This window comes from Pleurodeles waltl, chromosome 9, assembly GCF_031143425.1.
Source record: "Pleurodeles waltl isolate 20211129_DDA chromosome 9, aPleWal1.hap1.20221129, whole genome shotgun sequence".
Taxonomy (NCBI): domain Eukaryota; kingdom Metazoa; phylum Chordata; class Amphibia; order Caudata; family Salamandridae; genus Pleurodeles; species Pleurodeles waltl.
The window spans coordinates 204804440-204827499 of record NC_090448.1 but is presented as its reverse complement, the minus strand read 5'-3'; the positions used below and the strand labels follow the sequence as shown (position 1 = coordinate 204827499).

At 44.9% G+C, this 23060-nt stretch overlaps 1 protein-coding gene across 1 annotated transcript in view; it reads right to left on the bottom strand.

Annotated features, from left to right (window-relative positions):
- Nucleotides 1–23060, bottom strand: part of CFAP20DC (CFAP20 domain containing) — a 1731599-nt gene that overhangs the window by 708914 nt on the left and 999625 nt on the right. The window contains exon 13 of the mRNA XM_069206541.1: nt 5694–6101. Within this exon, the coding sequence (XP_069062642.1) occupies nt 5694–6101 (408 nt within the window). The remainder of the gene's footprint in view (nt 1–5693; nt 6102–23060) is intronic.

The following is a 23060-nucleotide window of genomic DNA, read 5'->3' as shown; positions in this document are numbered from 1 at the left end:
GTGGCTGGGGAGCTAGATAGTTGATGCCGGCTGCAGGCGGGTAGGCCTGATTGGGAGAGCTACTGGGAGGCAAGAGGATGTTAATTCGAGAGCACGGTGCGTGAGTCCCTTACCTCCTCCCATGGGTTAATTGGCGTGCCCACTGTAGCACCCAGGACTGGAGGTATCCTGAACCTCGACCCAAGCTCTCCTGCAGTTCCATACACCAGTGCGCGAGGCATGTGCTGCTTTTGGTTGGAAACGTAGCAGCAGTTGTTGGTATATTATATAATAACATTGCCAAAGGCACACAAGATCGTTGGAGACGTTAACCCCGTGGCCCATCAGGTACCCTTAGTGTACAATATAAGCGGGGCATATAAATCATGATAGGTAACGCTTTCTGACATACTCGTAGAAAATACTCCGGTTGGTAGGCCACGATGCTCATTTTACAGAAACTAAACCTCAACAGGAAGCACTTACAAATATAAACGTAGCAGGTGCCCCAGTTGAAGCTCAGCTTCTGGAAAGGACAAGCCACCCTAACTCTTGGGCTTGGCAAAGATAAATCAAGGCTGTGCGCTCAGAGATCCCATAGCAGAAAAGATCTAGAATCCTACCTGGAGGTGAACTGATGATGTACTGGAGCGTACTCTGTATCTGACTGTGACGCGCGGGTTCTATCTTCAACTCCTGGAGACACAAAGTAGAATGTTCTCCCTTTATAAAACACCTGTAAGCTCCGCCCGCTGAGCCACGCCCCGTCCACCCTCCTAGTAGGTAAAGGAATTCCCGCCCTTTACCAGGATGATGGACAGCTTTCCAAAACGACCCCACTACATTTACTGCCGATTCAGTGTTGCGTTGTTGATACGCAGAAGCACGAGGACATCTCCACAAAGACGCACTAGTAACAATAACATTGCCAAAGGCACACAAGGTTGCTGGAGACATTTTTCTCCCTTGGTCCATCATGTAGCCTTAGTGTACAATATAAACGGGGCGTATAAAACACGATAGGTAACGCTTACTGACATACTCGTAGAAAATACTCCGGTTGGGGAGGCCACGATGCTCATTTTACAGAAACTAAACCTCAACAGGAAGCACTTACATATATAAACGTAGCAGGTGCCCCAGTTTGAAGCTCAGCTTTCTGGAAAGGACAAGCCACCCTAACTCTCGGGCTTGGCAAAGAAAAAGCAAGGCTGTGCGCCCAGAGATCCCATAGCAGAAAAAAATCTAGAATCCTACCTGGAGGTGAACTGATGATGTACTGGAGCGTAATCTGTATCTGACTGTGACGCGCGGTTTCTCTCTTTCAACTCCTGGAGACACAAAGTAAAATGTTCTCCCTTTATAAAGCACCTGTAAGCTCCGCCCGCTGAGCCACGCCCCGTCCACCCTCCTGGTAGGAAAAGGAATTCCCGCCTTCTACCAGGATGATGGACAGCTTTTCCAAAACGACCCCACTGCGTTTACCAACGATTCCGGTGGTGCGTTGTTGATGTGCAGAAGCACGAGGACATCCCCACAAAGACGCACTAGTAACAATAACATTGCCAAAGGCACACAAGATTGCTGGAGACGTTAACCCCGTGGCCCATCAGGTACCCTTAGTGTACAATATAAACGGGGCATATAAATCATGCTAGGTAACACTTATTGATATTCTCGTAGAAAATACTCCGGTTGGTAGACCACGATGCTCATTTTACAGAAACTAAACCTCAACAGGAAGCACTTACAAATATAAACGTAGCAGGTGCCCCAGTTGAAGCTCAGTTTCTGGAAAGGACAAGCCACCCTAACTTGTTCTCCCTTTATAAAGCACCTGTAAGCTCCGCCCGCTGAGCCACGCCCCGTCCACCCTCCTAATAGGTAAAGGAATTCCCGCCCTTTACTAGGATGATGGACAGCTTTCCAAAACGACCGCACTGCGTTTACCGACGATTCCGGTAGTGCATTGTTGATGTGCAGAAGCACGAGGACATCCCCACAAAGACGCACTAGTAACAATAACATTGCCAAAGGCACACAAGATTGCTGGAGACGTTAACCCCGTGGCCCATCAAGTACCCTTAGTGTACAATATAAACGGGGCATATAAAACATGCTAGGTAACGCCTACTGACATACTCGTAGAAAATAATCCGGTTGAGTAGGCCACGATGCTCATTTTTACAGAAACTAAACCTCAAAGGAAGCACTTACATATAAACGTAGCAGATGCCGCAGTTGAAGCTCAGCTTCTGTAAAGGACAAGCCACCCTAACTCTTGGGCTTGGCAAAGATAAAGCAATGCTGTGCACTCAGAGATCCCATAGCAGAAAAAGATCTAGAATCCTTCCTGGAGGTGAACTGATGATGTACTGGAGCGTAATCAGTATGTGATTGTGACGTGCGGTTTCTATCTACCTCTCCTGGAGACACAGAGTAGAATGTTCTCCCTTCATAATAGCACCTGTAAGCTCGGCCCGCTGAGCCACGCCCCGTCCACCCTCCTAGTAGGTAAAGGAATCCCCGCCCTTTACCAGGATGATGGACAGCTTTCCAAACGACCCCACTGCGTTTACCGACGATTTCCGGTGGTGCGTTGTTGATGTGCAGAAGCACGAGGACATCCCCACAAAGACGCACTAGTAACAATAACATTGCCAAAGAGACACAAGATTGCTGGAGACGTTAACCCCGTGGCCCATCAGGTACCCTTAGTGTACAATATAAACGGGGCATATAAAACATGCTAGGTAACGCTTACTGACATACTCGCAGAAAATAATCCGGTTGAGTAGGCCACGTTGCTCTTTTTACAGAAAATAAACCACAAAGGAAGCACTTACATATAAACGTAGCAGGTGCCGCAGTTGAAGCTCAGTTTCTGAAAAGGACAAGCCACCCTAACTCTTGGGCTTGGCAAAGATAAAGCAAGGCTGTGCGCTCAGAGATTCCATAGCAGAAAAAGATCTAGAATCCTTCCTGGAGGTGAACTGATGATGTACTGGAGCGTAATCTGTATCTGACTGTGACGCGCGGGTTCTATCTTCAACTCCTGGAGACACAAAGTAGAATGTTCTCCCTTTATAAAGCACCTGTAAGCTCCGCCCGCTGAGCCACGCCCCGTCCACCCTCGAAGTAGGTAAAGGAATTCCCGCCTTTTTTACCAGGATGATGGACAGCTTTCCAAAACGACCCCACTGCGTTTACCGCCGATTCCGGTGGTGCGTTGTTGATGCTCAGAAGCACGAGGACATCTCCACAAAGACGCACTAGTAACAATCACATTGCCAAAGGAACACAAAGGTTGCTGGAGACGTTTTTTTACCCCGTGGCCCATCACGGACCCTTAGTGTACTATATAAAGGGGGAATATAAAACATGCTAGGTTATGCTTACTGACATACTCGTAGAAAATACTCCGGTTGGGTAGGCCATGATGCTCATTTTACAGAAACTAAACCAATAACAATGAAATACACACACACTCCTTTAAACCTGTCAGACTAAGTATTTTTTACCCATGATTCTAATTATGTATTGTATGTGCATATGTGTGTGTATTCATGTGTGTGTGTATATAAATATATATATATGTGTATGTATGTGTATATGTTGTTTCTGTGCCTGGCATGTTTGTGGATCATTGCATGGCTCCATTTCTCACTCAGACTCATCCCAAATCCCTTCGACCATTTTCATCTCCTAAATATCTCTGCCTAAGCTCATCCCTCCACCTCCACATCTAACTCACCAAACCTCACTCTACCTCTGTGACCTCCCACACAACCCCACTAAATTCTCCTGCATTCATCTCACTCTGCTACTATGCTCTCCCTAACCCTTCCACATCCTCTTTCCCCTCCGCTCCCCTTTTATTCATCTCAAGCCTTTGGATTGAGTAAATGAAGGATAAACTCCCAATTAACACTTCTGGATTTCTTTCCTCCTCCACCCCTCCATTACTCCAGTCAATCTAACTAACAAACTCTCATATCCGCAACTCAAATTAACTCATAATAATACTAAAACTGTCCTCCTTATTAAATTATACTAATCCATCACTAATTCTTGTTGGATACCGGAGTAGCCTGCTACTCATCGAAAAGCGCTTCGACGCCTCGTCAGGGGTAGTAAGCGCTATATAAATACGATTACAATACAATACAATACAATATCGTAAATGAATAACAAAACATACCACAATAGCATACACATAGTAAAACAACAATACAATAAAAACAGGGCACGCCCTAACAGATCAAATGACAATGCAACATAGCAACCGCAGTACAACAAGTATCACATTACAATAATGGAGTACAAAAAACACAACATCAATAAAAAATAAAAAAAACAGAACACATCACCCCCATAACAAAATGCTGCAAAAAAATATATATATAAACATTGTTGACGCACATTATCAACTCCTTTCACGATATGGTGGTAAAAAGTGTACTAACGTAGCACAAAGGACATGAAATGGCGCCACTCACAATGTTTCATGATCCAGCTATATATTTGAGTTGTATATAAAGTATGAAGAGTCTATTTTAACAGATGTTGTTATACCTCTGTTATTCAATCACATGAAAGAAACAGTGTATTTAAAATTCATAAAGTGATAAAATATAACGTGGTCAGACTAAAAAGAACGTTTTAAAAAGGAAATTAACATTATGACCATCGATTGCAAACAGCAGCTTCAAATGACAATAACCTTCATTGCGGGCTTTAAGAAGCCACTGCTTAAGAGAGCTGTAATGTTTTACCTTGGTCCTACAAATTACAAAAAAATGCAACAATCACATGATTTTCAAACGATTCTTCAACCTTCAAGAAAATGTGCGCATAGAGAAAGATGAAACTGCCCACAGCGTATTCTGGAGTATTTGACGGTATAGCCTACAGAAAGTATCTGACTGCAAGGGCGCACTCTGTGGCTAGAGACGATTCTATAACGGGGATTGCAAAAAAAAAAAAAAAAAAAAACATTTCCAAGACATGGGCAGGAATGCTATTTATTTAGAACCTGCTCGTTTGTTCTCGCTTTCCCCCTTCCTTGCTGAGGGCTGAAGAGGCGGGAAAAAGCCCTAAGCCTCATGGGGAGAAATCAATCCGACGGACACGAATCCAGTCACCAAACTAGCCCTGGGACTCGGTCTCTGACACCTTCCCGCTGTTAGCCTTCAATCATATCATTTATTATTTTTCGGCAGTGCTGCTGGGAGGCTACCGAGTGCACAGACTAATGATCTTTTCACAGTTTCCTAAGCAGATTGCTATTGAAAGTCTGTCAATTTTATTTTCTAAACCTTCAGCTCGCAACAAAGCGTGCATTTTTAATCCGCATCTTGACCGCAACATGAGCGCACTGCAACCAGCGGTAAACCGGGAATGGTCGAGGCCTTGAAAAGATGTGCGTTTTAGAAATGTGTCCTTCTGCGGTCACATTGGAAAATATGTTTGCAAAGAAACAACTCTGTGAAAAAAGCACGCAAAGGGAGATAAAAAAAACAAAAAACTTTAATTTACTGAAGAACCTAATAAGACTTATTGGTGGCAAGTCAACTCATATTTTCCCTTTGGTGAAAGCCCCGCGTATATTTCATTTCACAAATGTTTCATTTCACCGTGCCTCATATCTGAACAGTCCTTACAGGATCAAACAGTGCAAATCAAATAAAGCGAAACTAAAAAAAAACACTTACAGATGTTTCAGCTGTCAATCTTGTATCATCCCTTGGGATTTCTTTGAGGGATTTTCTACTCAGTGATGTCTGTAATTGGCTGGCTGATACATCCTTCAGAGTCCTAGAAAGGCTTGGCGGTTCTTGAGAGAACTCGGGCCGGCTTCCTGTGGGCGACAGGCCATGGGTCGTTTTCAGGCTCCTTTCAACACGTTCTGCACCAATTTTCTTCAGATCCACGGTTGGACCATTTGAAGGCACCATTGCTCTGTAGTTCCTAGTTGAATATTCTTGTGACAGAGGAGAGGCAGGACTTTTTAAAGTTCTATCTGAATGGGACTCCACCACCGCTGTGGTTGGAAACAATTTTTCACTATCAAGGCAAGATTTGGGGCTTGAAGTCCATCTTACAAAATCGCTATGATCCTCCTGGAATAAAGAAAAAAAAAAAAATTCTTGCGTATATTCAGAAACACAATGTATACCAAAGAGACAAAATATCTCTCTCAAACATACTTGTCATTTTCTGTAATTTACACATTTATGATGTTTTGATTTAATAGCACGACAAAAACTGCATTTGTTTAAGTAAAAGTTTGCATAGCTCTCTGATATGCTGATTAAAAATCAACTTTATGAAAAGTTTCCTAAAGCCCCCAGAAACACTAATGATGCACACCGAGCCGTCACACAGAATGCAGACTCTAAGGGGTTCAGTTACACATCACCGCAGGCCTTCAATCCAGTAATCTACCATGCTTGATCTCTGCATGTCAATCATACAAGTTAATGGTGTGGACTGTAATCTAAATTTGCTAGTGGTTCACATTTTGTACACCTTCCTTGTCCAAATAGTTTGCATTATGCTTCGGATTAAATAGTAACGTAAACTGTTTATTCCTTTAGTTTAGACAGCAAGATGGACCCAGGAGGCCATATCATTGAATTGAATGCCCCTCACTCAATAAACAATGCTGCTGTGTGTCAATAACTGTTCTGCACAACATAGCAATCCGGCTTCAATATTATGTCCATGAGACATTTCAGCTTGCACTGAATTGGCTATATCCTTCTCATGAGGTCTGTGCCAAATCACTTTTATTTTTTTGTTGCAAATTTCATGAAAAAATTGCTAAATAATACCAAATTACATGAATGGCTCAAACTTGGTTTACCAGTATCTTGTGAAATGTTCACATGTGGGCATTATGGGGGTGATTCTGATTCTGGCGGGCGGCGGAGGCCGCCCGCCAGAATTCCGCCCCCAAAATACCGCGCCGCGGTCAAAAGACCGCGGCGGGTATTTCAAGTTTTCCCCTGGGCTGGCGGGCGGCCGCCAAAAGGCCGCCCGCCAGCCCAGGGGAAAACGACCTTCCCACGAGGATGCGGGGTCGTAATCGAGCCGGCGGAGTTGGAAGGTGCGACGGGTGCATTTGCACCCGTCGCGTATTTCACTGTCTGCCAAGCAGACAGTGAAATACTTGTAGGGGCCCTCTTACGGGGGCCCCTGCAGTGCCCATGCCAGTGGCATGGGCACTGCAGGGGCCCCCAGGGGCCCCGCGACACCCCCTACCACCATCCTGTTCCTGGCGGGCGAACCGCCAGGAACAGGATGGCGGTAGGGGGTGTCAGAATCCCCAAGGCGGCGCAGCATGCTGCGCCGCCTTGGAGGATTCTGTCGGGCAGCGGAAAACCGGCGGGAGACCGCCGGTTTTCCTGCACTGACCACGGCCAAAGCGCCGCGGTCAGAATGCCCTGCGGGGCACCGCCGGTCTGTCGGCGGTGCTCCCGCCGACCCTGGCCCCAGAATCACCCCCTATGTCTGCCAGAAAATCCACACTAGAGCAGTCTTTGCTAGGACCTGTCTCCAATGAGCAAAAAGTTATGCAAAACTACATAATGCAAAATTCTATAAATGATGCACACTAATTAACTTGCAAATTCTCACAAATTTTGGAAGTGTAATCAAAAGTTTGAATCGTCCTAGTCTGTAAAGGCAAAATGCCCTCCAAATGTAAGGTTAATTAGCCCCCAAAATGCCATATCCTGTTGTCCTCCTTGAAGAGAGAAGTAACAGTAAGGTTCATCACACAGGTGTTACAGACATGAGGCTGCTGGAGAGAGTGGGAGAAGCACTATAATAAATTAGGGCACAGAGACCCGAAGGAAGGAGCTCATATTTCAACAGTTAAACACTCATCACCAGTGCCAATGTAATCCTGATTTGACCGGTGAAAGAAAGGACGGGCTGAATCATGATTTGAAGACATGCAGTAATTTAGCATGTTCAGGGTTTCTGGGAACTCAGGTTGCCAGGTAACCCGGTCGAATATAGTAATGGAAAATGGCCCTGAATACCTGAAAAACATTAAGTTAGCTGTGCAGAAGCATTTATTATTATAATTCTCCATTTGCAAGTTCCCATTTCATAATAGTGCTGTAACACCACACCTCAAGATTACTCCATTCCCCATGTCTTAAAATTTCTGTCTCCAATATCACTGCACCTGCAACATATGTAATGACGGTCTTAACAACTGACCTTTTTGAAACTGGAACACTTCCTAACTGCAGATTTCAACCAATCCAATGCACTCTAGGTGTTTCACAGGTTTATCCATAGTACTTGTTAAGAACTGGGTCTCTAGTTGGCAGAGGTATGCACCCTGTCCAAGTAGGGACCACAAGCATAGGCAGGGTAAGAAAGATACCCCCTTTATTAACCTGTGCTCCCCCTCTGGAAGCTTGGCACAGAGTAGTCAGGCTTAACTTAAGATGCAATGTGTAAATTATTTCTGCAACACTTAAATTACAGTAACACAGTGAAAACACCACACAATGTCTTCACACCAGTTTGAGAAATAGAGACCATTTATCTGAATAAAACCAGACCAAAATGACAAAAATCCAATGGGTAGATACTGAGATGTGCAATTTTAAAGACTGAGGTAAAAATAGGGCATAAAAGCAAAAAGTGTCAACTGTGGTTATCTGCTCCCGCTGCATCAGGACATAGTCAAGAGTTCATGCCAACAGTGATAGACCACTGACCGGATTCAGGGACCCCTTTAGGCCAGCAGAACACAGTACATTAAAATCTGGTGAGCAGTCTGTGCAGGGTGGCTTGGAGAGGCTTCAGAGCGGTTCAGTGAGGACTACGAGGGCAGAGCACCTTAGACCCACTCCCAAGGGTCCATGACTGGGATGGTGCCACTTGGCAGGGCAGACCCACAGATGGCAGTGTCAAGGTGCAAGAGCAAGTTGGCTGGAAGTCTTTTGTGTCCCTGAAATGTCAGAAAACAGGAGATCAGTCAGCTGGCCCTTGTAGTCATTCTGGGTTCTGGGTTGTAGAGATGCAGGTCCATCCTTCTCAATCCCAGGCAAGAGGGCTGCAGGCACAGGTCAGCACAGCATAGCTGGAGTTCAGCAAAGTAGAAGTCCAGCAGAGTTGCAGTCCTTACAGAAGCACAGCAGTCCTTTTTGCAAGAGTATCCACAGGTCCAGAAGTGTACTGAAGTGGTGGTGTCCACGGTCCAGTATTTATACTTTGGTGTCCTGGTTCTGGAAGGTGGGGAAGCTTCTAGAGGCACACTTTTGAAGTGCATGGATGTCCTGCCTCCCCTTTCCTGGCTCCAAGCTGGCTGGAGTGACAATGCAGGGTTGTTAAGCCCTATTGTGTGTGGACAGGACAAGCCAATTCAGATGTAAGTGAGGGAGTGGAAAGGTCCACCCTATCAAGTCAAGTAATAGGCCATTAAGGCCTATCAAGTCACACCTAATATCCCAGTGTGTGTGGCTGTCTAGAGGGAATGCACAAAGGCCATCTGTCACCCATCCCAGGCGTGTATTGGAGACAGGCAGCAGGCACACAGGGCTAAGAGCAGAAAAATGCCAACTTTCTAAAAGAGATATTTTTTAAATTGTAATGATGAATGTATCTTTACCTTTATAGATGATTTATCATTACAATTCCATAGGTACTTAACTTGACAGCTGCACCTCCTTCCAATCAGGAACTACACTTATTAAATATATTGTGGAATCCCCAATGTTGTCCTATGAGAGAAGTAGGCCGCACAGTAGTGAAAAACGAATGTGGGAGTTTGCCTCTACCAGGATATGTAAAAATAAATGTACATGTCTTACTTTTTAATTACATAGCACCCTGCCCGATGGGCTAACTAGGGTCTACTTTAAGGGTGACATATCTAGTAAAAGGGGGGTTTAAGGCTTGGCAAGGGTTAAATGCCAAGTTGACATGGCAGTGAAACTGCACATACAGGTTCTGCAGTGGCAGGCCTGAGACATGTTTAAAAGGCTACTTAAGTGGGTGGCACAATCTTTGCTGCAGGCCCACTAGTATTTAATTTACAGGCGCTGAGCACATATCGCACATTTTACTAGGGACTTATAAGTAAATTAAATATGCCAATTGTGGATACACCAATGTCACCATGTTTTATAGAAGTGAGCACATGCATTTTAGCACTAGTTAGAGTTGTCCTGAGACCAACAAAAACAAATCAGCAAAAAGAGGAAAGATAAAGGCAAAACATTTGGGGGTGACCATGCAGGGAGGGCCATTTCCAACAGTACTGTACAGCATTAACAGGAGGAGAAAACCTATTCACCGCAATACTGTAGCAGAAATGAACAAATATGAATGCATCTTCATAGCAGCACCTCGTGGGCCTAACTGCCCTAGCACCAGTGTTTGACTCTTTGTAGGCCATCTCCTATGTATTACAAGCAGAAACCTAAACAAATGATCAAGAAATTGAACTTCATGTTATTGTGTAATATTATGTAAATGTTTAATTAAATATCCAACACTACTCAGCAAAAAGCAGGTTTGTCAATGAAAACTTCAGCTAAACTGCAGACTTCCAATACATTCTGGGACCTGAACCTATGCCATACATGAAATACATGAAACCACTATATTATCTCCCTGTTTCGATCTGTGGCGCAGCCAGGTTAGCTAATTCAAGGGTTTAAATTATTTGCCAGTAATTTATTGACACAGAGCCTACTCATCCCCATTAGCGTCTTGACGGTCTGATCTCATCCATGTAGACAGTAGGGTACCTCCTTTGCCCACTAACAATTTTCTTGAAAATATATTTCATAATACATCTTATAATACTGTGACAAGGCAATACTTCGACATACCTTGTCCTCTAGTATTGCAAGTGCTAGCTATCAAAGCAATAACCAAAACAGGCTAAACTATTTATAACAATGTCAAGGAGGAGTCCGAAATTTTTCATGCAGGATTGAGTCCCAGAGAAATGAACAATATCAAATAAGTAACCAGAGAAATACAACTTTGTCCTTCAATCTTCGCAGTCGTGACAAAATCATGCTGTTTCAAGCAGCAAAAGACAATTTTAACACAGAACATCAAAATATGGACATCAAGGACTGGAACACCAATCTACTTCATAACCAGGTACCCACAACACATCACAGAGAATCAGCTATGGGAATCTTGGGCCCAAACAAGAGAAGAAAATTAAATCTAAACATGTGAACGCGAAGTAGTGCGAGAAACCCAGGTTACTGAGAGACTATTCCACCAAAGAAATGCATTTAATGCGGCTGATGAACTACAAGTCATGAAAGGGAGTGGAACATATCCTTCTCATTTGCAAAAGAACTTGGTTGGCCAAGCCAGGAACTGGGTGTTGTGGACGGCAGCTTCTTGCTACTCCATCTTAGACAACATAATAAATTTACATTTCTGGAAAGCAGAACTCCTCCTGTCCAGATATACCAATGGACAAGATAGAAATAATGGTCCTCCTGAAAAGAGGAGGGCAGATGATTGGGAAAACAAAGTCCTTGTTCAAAGAAAAGTATTAAAACAACTTTGGATAGAAACATAAGCGTTTTAGGTACAAGGTAAAAGACTTATATCCACGAGCAGCAATGATAGCTATAACAATACCTTGTTTTTAATACAGTGCTTGCTACTATTCTACTTCCAATTCACGTCACTGTAAGAGATTTAAATATTAGCTAACTTAATGGTGTTTAAGCTATCAAACTTTAACAGGTGAAATGCTGAGTCGACCTTTCCGGGTTTTGAATGTGGAAACTTCTGCTGAGATCACAGATGCTTGACATGACATACTGAGCTATAGATACTTATGTCTGAACATAAAAACAGCACATGTATGTGTATCTCAAACATGTGATTTGTCCTTAAAATTGTAGCTCTATACATCCAGAAAAAACAAACCTCACGGAACTAAACACAATTTTTCAGTGAGCACGATCTAAGTAAACTGGTCAAAAGCCCAATAATGCATAGTTGTTCTTTTTCTATATAAAATTAACTGGCCATGGAACTTCTTTTTATTAGGTTTCACCTGCACAGCACTTGTGCTGTGATTGCGATAGCTCTTGAAACGAAAAAAAAAAATCTTAAAAGGGGCTTAGAGCCCACCTGTTCCTTACCTCTGATTGCCTGCCACAGCGCTCTTATTTTCATACTTCTCAATGGACAGCGTCTCCTCCTGAACTTCAGTTTCCTCCCTGGGCTCTTATCTGTCCATGTCAAGGAGCTTGGACAAAGTACTTCTTCCGTTTTCTTTTTTTGTGCGTCTGCAGAGGTACTTTTTTAAAAATTTCAAACTGCAGCACTCCATCAGAGAGCATCATATTGCAGGTTGTCTCTACACACCCCTCCAGCCCCACGTGCATTTGTTCTTTCTTGTCCTGTTTCTGCCACCTCCTCCATCCCGTCGCTGCCTCCATTGCTTGCCCCATTCAAAAGTTATTGGTTTTCCCTTCCTTGAGGTTTTCTCTTTCCCCAACTCCTCCCTCCTGTCTGTGCTCAAGGTTGATGGGAGAGCCGGACTCTGAGCAACTCACACCCAAACATGCCAAAGAAGGAACCCCGAGTGATTGCCTGCTTGCTCTTTCTCTGCCTCCTGTGAGCCGAGGGTTAATCCCGGAACACCACCTCCCTGAGGCATATTGACACCTTTGTACTAGCAACGAGGCGGACCCCTAACTACCCAATGTGTGCTGAGGTGCTGCTGTGCTGCTGTGCTAGAGATCTGCAGACACTGTGGTGCTGAATCCTGCCCTGTTGTTCTTATAGCTTGCTTTAGATGCCACATATTCTCGCACGTTCCCTTTAGTTTCCGTTTTGTGGTTATGACATCTCTTTCTCTAAGCTTTCACTCTTTTGGTAGTAATTGCTACATGGGTATTTGGCAAGAGAATGTAAAGATAGCACCTTCACACTTTAGCAACACTTGCTGAGGACCTGGTTTACTTTTTTAGTATGTTTCACAGTACTGTTTACGTTTGTGAACACCTGCACTCAAGATCTAATTTTATATTGAATTGATTTGCTTTGTCTAATCGCCGTTGATCACCCCTGGGTAACGCATTTTTTGCATCAGTTTTTTTGCTGTGAAGGAGCACGTTTTTAGGTTTTGCCTGCACAGCGCTTGGGATCTGGGCTGCCCACTTGGATAATTCAGGGGCTGTAGCCTCAGCTGCTGAGGTTGCAGCAATAAAAATAGCAAAACAATCTCAGAACCTAAAAAGCACACCAACCATACAACAAGGTTCTGATAGCCACTAACTGGTACAGGTAAGGGTCCCATAAGGGACTTGTTGTCCACATGATTGATTGCTGGCAGGCTGGGGTGCCAGTGAGATGGACACAGCTCAGTATTTTCGAAAAACTTTTAAGGCCCTCACTTTAATTGAGGAGCATATGTAACAGAAGATCAGAATATGCCATGTCGTCCTTCCTGGGTAACTATGTTTAGGTGTACTTAACTTAGAACCTTCTGGCAGTAGATGGAATTACCAGTGAACACCATAGAGCTGAAGGAACCAGTGACCAAGCAGGGCTTCATCTGTTTCCACTCTAAATTATAAGTTTAGGGAACAACAACATACAGTATGGAACGACGAAGGCTAGAGACATGGTTGAAATGACTGAAGAATCAGCAAAACCTCTGAGCCAGTCCTGCAATACAGTAGAAAAGTCAATAATATCGACCGACTCAAAAACTGAACCCACAATATCACCTTTAAATGGTCAAAGTAACTGTAACTAGATAGATAAATAGATAGACAGATATTTTAAAATCCAGAACTACTGACTTCGGCAATATAATAGCAGTCAATATTGTGGAACAGATACTGTTGTAGGTCGATATTTTCACCAGCATACTGCAAACAACCCCCACCATCCCCATTCACCCCTTCATGCCAGCCACACGCATAGAATCCATATCAGAGAGGTAAATATAAGGCTTCCAGGGTTTAGGGCAGCTTCTCACCTCAAAGAGACATTTCAACTCCACTCTAATATTTTGCAAAGTTTTTCTTACACAATCGGAGTTTGCAAAATTCGTGCCATTTGGTCTACCTGTCATCCTTGAAGTTTCCCACTTTTCTCACTCCCATGCACTTTCATCTATTATCTGGACCTACCAAATAAGTAAACTTGGCTGCTCATAGCAATCCTGACCAGTGACACTCTCTCTCATTGGACACCCCATGAATAATAAAGCTCAAGGATCAAAAAGTGCTTTCGGTTTAGCTAATCCATTATTCCGAAAGAGTCCTATACATGAGTTATGTGGTGCAATACAAATATGGGTCAATGGCCAACTTGCCATTATAAAAGTGCAGATATGCACAGCAATAAAGAAAATTGAGGTAGTACTCTGAGTAATATACACTACGTTTCTAAAAGCATACGATTTATAGATGTCAGCACAGAGACCACTGGGTTAACGCATTTGCTGTGCTGGCAATAGTTGTAAGCCCTTAACAAACCCCGAGAGTACAAAAGAAGAGCAAGAATGCTCAGCATAATTTGATTCAAGATACAGGTGCTAAACGTTAGGAAACATTTCATTGGAGACAGGTGTATTATGCTCATTATGTAGTAAGAGTGATACATGTTGATTATTCCTCTAAAGTTTTCAAGTCAGCAACAGCAATGGTTGCCAAGGGTAATGCCAGAACAACTCTCTTTAGTGGTCCACCAATCCAAGATGGCCAAAAACAAGTTCTGATTTTGCCCTTTAATACCATGGATGAAGGTCACAGTTATCCCAAGCTGAATGTAAGGATAAACAGATCAAAAAGACATGAAGTTAAAAAATTACTTCACGATCCAAATCAAGTCCTCAAGAAAAGGAAAAAAACCAGAACAACACCAGTCTTTGTGGATGAATACGACCGGGATGTTGATCTAATGATACCATTTTTATTTTATTTAGATGTTTCTATGGCGCTCAAGGATTTGCAGTGGCCTAATGGGCCTAATGATGGATCTCAAAAGATCTGGAGTTTGGCCGTGGTTCCTGCATAGAGGGCATTGCCGTAGTCCAGTTTGCCGCTTACGAGGGCTTGGGCGACTGTTCTTTGGTTTCAGTGGGGATCCATTTATAGATCTTTTGAAGCATGCGAAGGGTGTTGAAGCAGGAGTAGGATTTGGAGTTGGCTTGCTGGGTCATAGATAGTGAGGAGTCGAGGATGATTCCCAGGCTGCATGTGTGGTCGGTGGGTGTCGGTGCAGTTCCCAGTGTGGAGCCAAAGATGAGGACCGCAGACTTGTTGGAATTCAGTTTAAGGTGGTTGTTCTTCATCCATTCGACAATGGCCTTCAATCCTTCGTGGAGGTTGGTCTTGGTGGTATCCTTGGTGAGGGATAGGATCAGCTGGGTGTCATTGGTGTATGAGATGATGTTTTGGTTGTGGGATTGGGCGATGTTAGCGATCGGAGCCATGTAGATGTTGAAGAGGGTCAGGATGAGGGACGAACCCTGGGGTACGCAGCAGATAATTGTGGTGACTTCAGAGCCGAATGGAAGGAGGAGGATTCTCTGAGTTTTGCCGGTGAGAAAGGAGGTGATCCAGTCCAGGGCTTTGTCACGGATTCCTGCATTGCTGAGGCGTGTACATAGGGTGTGGTGGCACACGGTGTCGAACGCGGCTGAGAGGTCCAGGAGGATGAGGGCCGCGGTTTTGCCGTTGTCCAGTATGGTTGTGATGTCGTTGGTGGTGGCGATGTGGGCAGTTTCGGTGCTATGGTTGCTGCAGAATCCAGATTGGGAAGGGTCCAGTGTTGTTCTCCTCGAGGAAATGGGTCAGTTGTTTGTTGACAACTTTCTCTATGACTTTTGCCAGAAAGGAGAGCAGGGAGATGGGCCGGAAATTCTTGAAGTCCTTTGGGTCCACCTTAGGTTTCTTGAGGAGGGCATTAATCTCTGCATGTTTCCAGTTCTTTGGGAAGGTGGTGGACTCGAAGGAACTGTTGATGATCTTCCGGAGTTGTGCTGCGATGACGTAGCTTGCTTTGTTGATGATGTGGTGAGGGCAGGGGTCGGATGGTGAGCTGGAGTGGATTCAGAAGTTAAATGAGCAATGAAGATGCCTTTAAATTATATTTTTAGATGTGCCTTCATACACAAAGGTCAAAATTCAGGCTTTGTAGTCAAATTGCTGCTCATTCCTTTACCATGAACTTTGTGTTTACTTTTCTTTCTCCGACCTCAAAGATAGAACATTTTCTAAAGTGGACTATCTGACAATTTTGCTGGAGTACAGGGCGGGTGAAAGGAAAGACTGTAGGATGTCAGTTTGTTGTAAAACAAATAAATGTAAATAACTGTAAATGAACTGTACATATATTTCAATAATATCCCAGTAGTTAGAAAAGCACAAATGAAGCACATTTTTGTAATTCCGACGTTTGATGGAAACAAAGACTTTGATAGGATCAAAACACATCACAACACTTTACTTGGTGATATACAAATGAAATATTTGCTGAAGCCCGATTTCCACACATTATTGTTTGTGCACTATATAGTTTTTGTCACTAAAACTGCATGTCAAGGCAAATTTTGTGGCCATTGCAATGGAAAATGTGCTGTTTGCCATGTTTAGTAATATATTTGCAACAGTGTACTCCAAAGTGTACCACTGGTTACAAACCACACCCCTACCACTCTCCTGCTGAATGGGTGCAGCTTAGTTGCTATACTTGTTCTTTGTGTGACACATGGATATTTCACAATCCTCATAACATCAGTGATGTAGCCTTGATAGCCGCACCCCCACTCTGAAAATGTTTCCAGAATCACTGGTGCCTGAGTGGACACATGTCTTTCATTACCAGACTATAACCACTGTTTCTGAACCTCACACTTCATCCTTTATGTTCTTTCTCAGTATGTATTTTCTGGACTTTCTCTAGCACAAACAAATCGATGCTAATGATCTGGGGTAGCTTTGTTGAACGCTTTGGGGAAGAACTGTCTAACTCTTATCACCAACTATTTGAATATTCTGCCCAGCACAGAGCTACAATTATAGAAATTGTTGTTTTAAGCAAGGTATTAGTGCTGGTGTTAATCTATTTTTGGGCACTCAGGATCATTGTGGCAAGTTTAAAGTAGGGAACTGAAAGTTGGGCAGGTGGCCCCCTGCACAGTGGACACAATGGTATTTACTCCTGTGGTAAACACTGCTGCATACCCTGTGGTGCGATGCTCACTGGCATGGCTACCGTCTAACCAAAGGCTGGTGTACTGCTATTCATAAGGAATACTGTTTTGCTGAACAGACACTATTTGTATTGGAGGGGCTCTGTAATCTTTTTTCAGAATCAATCTATCAAGCTGGAGTATGCGCAAGGATATTGCTCCCAGTTCCTTGGGAACACTGTTTGATTTCCATGTCCAGGAGTGATATGCCTCACGCTGTTGTCCCAGGCAATGAAATCTAGTGACAGTTGCCCCATCGTACTGAGAGCACAGCAACAGGCACGATGACCTAGTAACCCTGTGGTGCACATGCTCCCAGGCCCAGGATTTACACTGCCAAAGCCAAATGAGGCTCTGCCCATGGAAACCTTGTGTGTACCCAATCTCTAAATGAGGACGGGGAGTTTCGAGTTTGATTGGGCTTATGAACAACCAATTTATAGCAATTCACCCACTCTGCCAAATTCTAAATGAGCTCCAAAGTGATTTGTTCTAGATAAGTTGTCAGGTAGGATAGCTAGTATTAGAATCAATGTTTTATATTGTAATCACTAAAGGCAGACGGGGAGACGTACAGGACCTCAGAGAGCAAATGGTAGGTAAGAAGGTATGTGGGGAGAGCGGAGGGAGCAGAGTTCTCCAGTTGCTCGTTTTATTGGTGGCTGGGGCAGAAAAGTGAATGTAAACGGAACGTCTACGCCCCATCCCCATGCTCAGAACTGAGCAGAACAGCATGTTTCAGAGATATGTAAAGGGAGAGTAGAGCAGGGGCCCATGAGAGCTGCTTGAGTAGCTCAGCTTTTAATGCTTACTAGTGTGGACACATGCTGCACATCGCATGGGAACTTTCAGAGTTTGACAAGCAGCTTTTCAGACTTTAAAATCAGCCTTTTTGGCAGCTTCCCCCATAGATACCGGCACAAGGTCAGCTTAAAGAGGCTGACCTCATGGACTTAATTTAGGGGTTGCAGCCGTGACCCCTGGCTTTCCCCTCGCAACCCCTGGCACTGTCTTTGCGACTCCTGGCCTCAGAGGTAGCTAAATGAGTCCCTGGAAAACAGAGGCAGATCGTCCTCATGGACCTTGGTGAGGACCCACTTTTCTGGTTTTCGGTCAATTTTTTACTACCCAAATAGTGAATAATATTAATTACCATTTCTGAAATAAAAATAGAGTACAATTAGCTGGAATATGACCCTTCTGGCAGCTAAGGTAGGTAAATAATGCTTTCAAATATACCCTTTTTGCATGCTTGTGGGTGAGAGTGTGTTTATGTAAGCGAGAATGAGTCAATGGGTGTTTATGTGTAAGCCTGTATGTGTGTAGGTCAAAGTAAAGGTCAAATGATGTGGCGTATGATGTCACTTCCGCTACCCCTGGCATTTTGGTGAATTGACGCACATGGCTGACCTTGCAAACCAAAGACTATGGTAGGAACTTGCTTATTTACCAGTTACATTCATAGCTGTCTTTGAATATTACTCGAGAAAAAGGCCATCGTGGTTTTGCATATGCCAGTGCAGGTGCAATACTTCTTATTGGAACAGAATGCCTCTGGGTTCTATTTTGGAAAAGTCCGATCGATGTCACTGCCTAGGACGTGAGTAAATAGAACAGTAGTGAATGCAGCACGGCATAATCAAGTAGATGAACAGGCTGATTTCCCTAAAGAGCTGGCCCTGGACCATGGTTCTGAACAAACACACAGATGGGCATTTGGACCAGCGCTGAAAGGACGTAACTGTTTGGGCGCCATGTCTGCAAACTCCAGGCCAGTATGCTAATCAATCTTGAGGGCCAACTTCTTGAAATAGGCAGGGCCTGCTCCCTATCTTTACTCAGCATGTCATTGAATGGGATGAGATTACATTTTAAGTCCTTGGAGATGGTCTTTTCTTACTGACAACATTTTAATAACGCTAGTTCCCGGGAGCTATTCAATTCCTTAAAAATACTGCCGTAATCATATCCTGCGAACCGAGTACAGTCACTGTGATGAAATTCGGTATATGCTTGGAAACACCGTTGTTTTTTAACTCTGTCAGGATTTGACGAACACTTGCTTAGCGGGAGCAACACTTTACTTTACGGGGCACTGCTCGAGGGATGGTTCTAGAATATCAACCCATGAATAAAGATGACACATGATAAGTACGGAGTCGCCAGTGGGAATTATTTGCATAGGCATTGGCTCGTCTGAAATGTTGATTGGCTGGTGGCTACAAGATACGACACGGGTTGCTGTAATTAGATCGCGTCAATGACACACAAGACAAGCAAGGGAGGTAGGCTGCGCAGGATCAGAATGGAAGTTATCGTCACTGGGAAATCAATTTCATATCGGTTGACACCTCCACTTCTTTAGAGACCAAATGATCACAAGTAGGCAGCATTGCAGTTATAATTTATTGTTCATTTTACGCAAAGCAAGATTGTAATTTAAAACACAATTACATCTAGACGTTACTCCACGGCAGCAGAAATTAACATTTTCAAATCCTAAAAAGATAACGTCCAAGTACTAAAAAGAAAACATGGTATTGTTACAAGAGTAGCATGTCAGATTCAATTATTATTACACTACAGAGGGCCATATTTTTAATACTGATATCACTGTCCTTTCAAGGCCCGAAAACTGATCAACATTAGTAAAACTGTGGACTCGCGCTGAAAATGTTTCCAATTTCTTACTCAGCTCGAGTGCTTAGCTTTACTTTTTTCTCATGTTCATGTGAAAAAAAAACAGTTATTAAGACACTCGAAAATAACATAAAAGAGGCATTAGAAACAGTAACGTCTGGTAGGATGAATTTATTTGCTAACTGAGTTGGATGACATTGAATGAAATCCGATTTAAAATTTGGTGTGAGAAAATTACAGGATTAATTCCCTACTTATATCTTGGCAAAGTAGAATTCAATAAAAATTAAAAATATAACTTTCAAGTTGTGTAAATGCAATTGCAATTGCAAGAAAATGGGCTACAGCTTTGTGGCTGAACATTACTACTGGCGGAACCAAAAACGTGTAATAGTACCGAAACAGGAGCACTTGTTCACATTATAGCTGTAGGTAAAAGTGCACCTAACAAAAGTGGAGCACTTCAAGGTCATTTTACTTAATGTAATGAACTATTTTATCGAACCCCAGTCAGTTGCAATGACGAAAACCATAAAGGCAGGCCCACGCAATAGCAGTGATTCCTGCTGCCAGGGAAACTGGTTTCAAGCATAATGTTGCAATTTATTTAGAATATACATGTAATAAGACGAAAACCTGTCTTGTATTCCGTTGCTAGTTAGTGGGAGGAGACTTTGGTGGTCATTCTGACCCTGGCGGTCTTTGACCGCCAGGGCGGAGGACCGCGGGAGCACCGCCGACAGGCCGGCGGTGCTCCAATGGGGATTCCGACCGCGGCGGTAAAGCCGCGGTCGGACCGGCACCACTGGCGGGCTCCCGCCAGTGTACCGCCGCCCCATAGAATCCTCCACGGCGGCGCAGCTTGCTGCACCGCCGCAGGGATTCTGACCCCCCCTACCGCCATCCAGATCCCGGCGGTCCGACCGCCGGGATCCGGATGGCGGTAGGGGGGGTCGCGGGGCCCCTGGGGGCCCCTGCAGTGCCCATGCCACTGGCATGGGCATTGCAGGGGCCCCCGTAAGAGGGCCCCTACATGTATTTCACTGTCTGCCGCGCAGACAGTGAAATACGCGACGGGTGCAACTGCACCCGTCGCACAGCTTCCATTCCGCCGGCTCGATTCCGAGCCGGCTTCATAGTGGAAGCCTCTTTCCCGCTGGGCTGGCGGGCGGTCTGAAGGCGACCGCCCGCCAGCCCAGCGGGAAAGTCAGAATTACCGCGCGGTCTTTCGACCGCGGAACGGTAATCTGACGGCGGGACTTTGGCGGGCGGCCTCCGCCGCCCGCCAAGGTCAGAATGAGGGCCTTTGTGTTTATGTGGATTGTATTTTTAGGGTGGTGCTAACACTGGATTTTGGTGTTGCAGGACAGTGCCACTGTTGGCATGGTTACTCCCCTGCGTTTTGCCTAGTGTTGATGTCAACTTTGATTGAAAGTGTACTAGGATCCTTCTAACCAGGCCCCAGCACCAGTGTTCTTTCCCAAAAACTGTACCTTTGTTTCCACAATTGGCACAACCCTGGCACACAGTTATGTCCCTTGTAAAAGGTACCCATGGTACCAAGGGCCCTGTGGCCAGGCAAGGTCTCTAAGGACTGCAGCATGTATTATGCTACCCTAGGGGACCCTCACCCAGCACATATACACTGCCTTGCACCCTGTGTGTGCTGGTGGGGAGAAAAAGACAAAGTCAACATGGCAACCCACTCAGGATGCCATGCCCCCAAACCACTGCCTGTGGCAAAGGTAAGTCACCCCTCTAGCAGGTCTTACAGTCCTAAGGCAGGGTGTACTATATACCACAGGTGAGGGCATAGCTGCATGGGCAATATGCCCCCCCTACTGTGTCTAAGTCCATTCTTAGACATTGTAAGTGCGGTGTAGCCATATTGAGTATATGGTCTAGGGATTTGTCATTTACGAACTCCACAGCTCCATAATGGCTTCATTGAATACTGGGAAGTTTGGTATCAAACTACTCAACACAATAAACCCACACTGATGCCAGTGTGGGATTTATAGAAAAATGCACACACAGGACACCTTAGAGATGCCCCCTGTATGTTAGCCAAACTGCTAGTGTCGGTCTGACTGGTCTGTGCCAGCCTGCCACTTTCAGACAAGTTTCTGACCTCATGGGGTGAGTACCTTTGTGCACTCTGTGGTCAGAAACAAAGCCTGTCCTGGGTGGAGGTGCTTCACACCTCCCCCCTATAGGAACTGTAACACCTGGCAGTGAGCCTCAAAGGCTCAAGTCTTGGATTACAGTGCCCCAGGGCACTCCACATAATGGAGCTGTCTGCCCTCTGGACAAAGCCCCACTTTTGGCAGCAAGTCCAGTAGAAAAATTATGGAAAACAGGGAGGAGTGACCACCCCTGCCAGGACCACCCCTAAGGTGTCCACAGCTGAGGTGACCTCCTCCCTGCAGAATCCTCCATCTTGATTTGCAGAACAGGGACCAATAGGATTAGGTTTGTGTCACCCTCCCCAAAGGGAGTGGGCACGAGGAGGGTGTAGCCACCCTCAGGGACAGTAGCCATTGGCTACTGCCCTCTGACCCCTAAAATGCCGCTTAATCTAGGATTTAAGGGCCTCCCTGAAACCAACTCACCAGATTCCTGGTGAACTAACAAGAAGGAGGACTGCTAAGCTGAAACCCCCAGCAGAAAAGAAGGAAGATGGCAACTGCTTTGGCACCAGCCCTACCGGCCTGTCTCCTGCTCAAAGAACCTGCAAAAGCACAGCAATGCTTCAAACGGGGCCAGCGGCCTCTGCCAAGCTCCGGAGGACTGCTCTGCACTCAAAAGGACCAAGGACTCCCATGGACATCAGCCCTGTCCAAGAAGAAACCAACAACCAAGGACTCCCACCTCACTCCAAATGCATGAGTCCTAACCCCTCTGCACCCGATGCCTAAGGCCCGTGTCCAGGTGGTCCAACCAGCTAGAGAGGATCCCCAGGCGATTCGGAGCATGTGCCCACCCTGGGTTGACCTCTGCACCCCTCCACGACGATACCTGCAGAGGGAATCCCGAGGCCCCCCTGACCGCGAGATCTCTGGACGAAGACATCCGATGCCAAAGGAGCCACTGCACCCGCAGCCCCCAGGCCTTGGAAGAACCGACATATGGTGCAGCCACGTTCAGTAGGTAGCCCTCTTCCCTGTCCAACTAGTGGTGTGCCCGAGACACCCCCCTGGACCTTGCCTGCAGC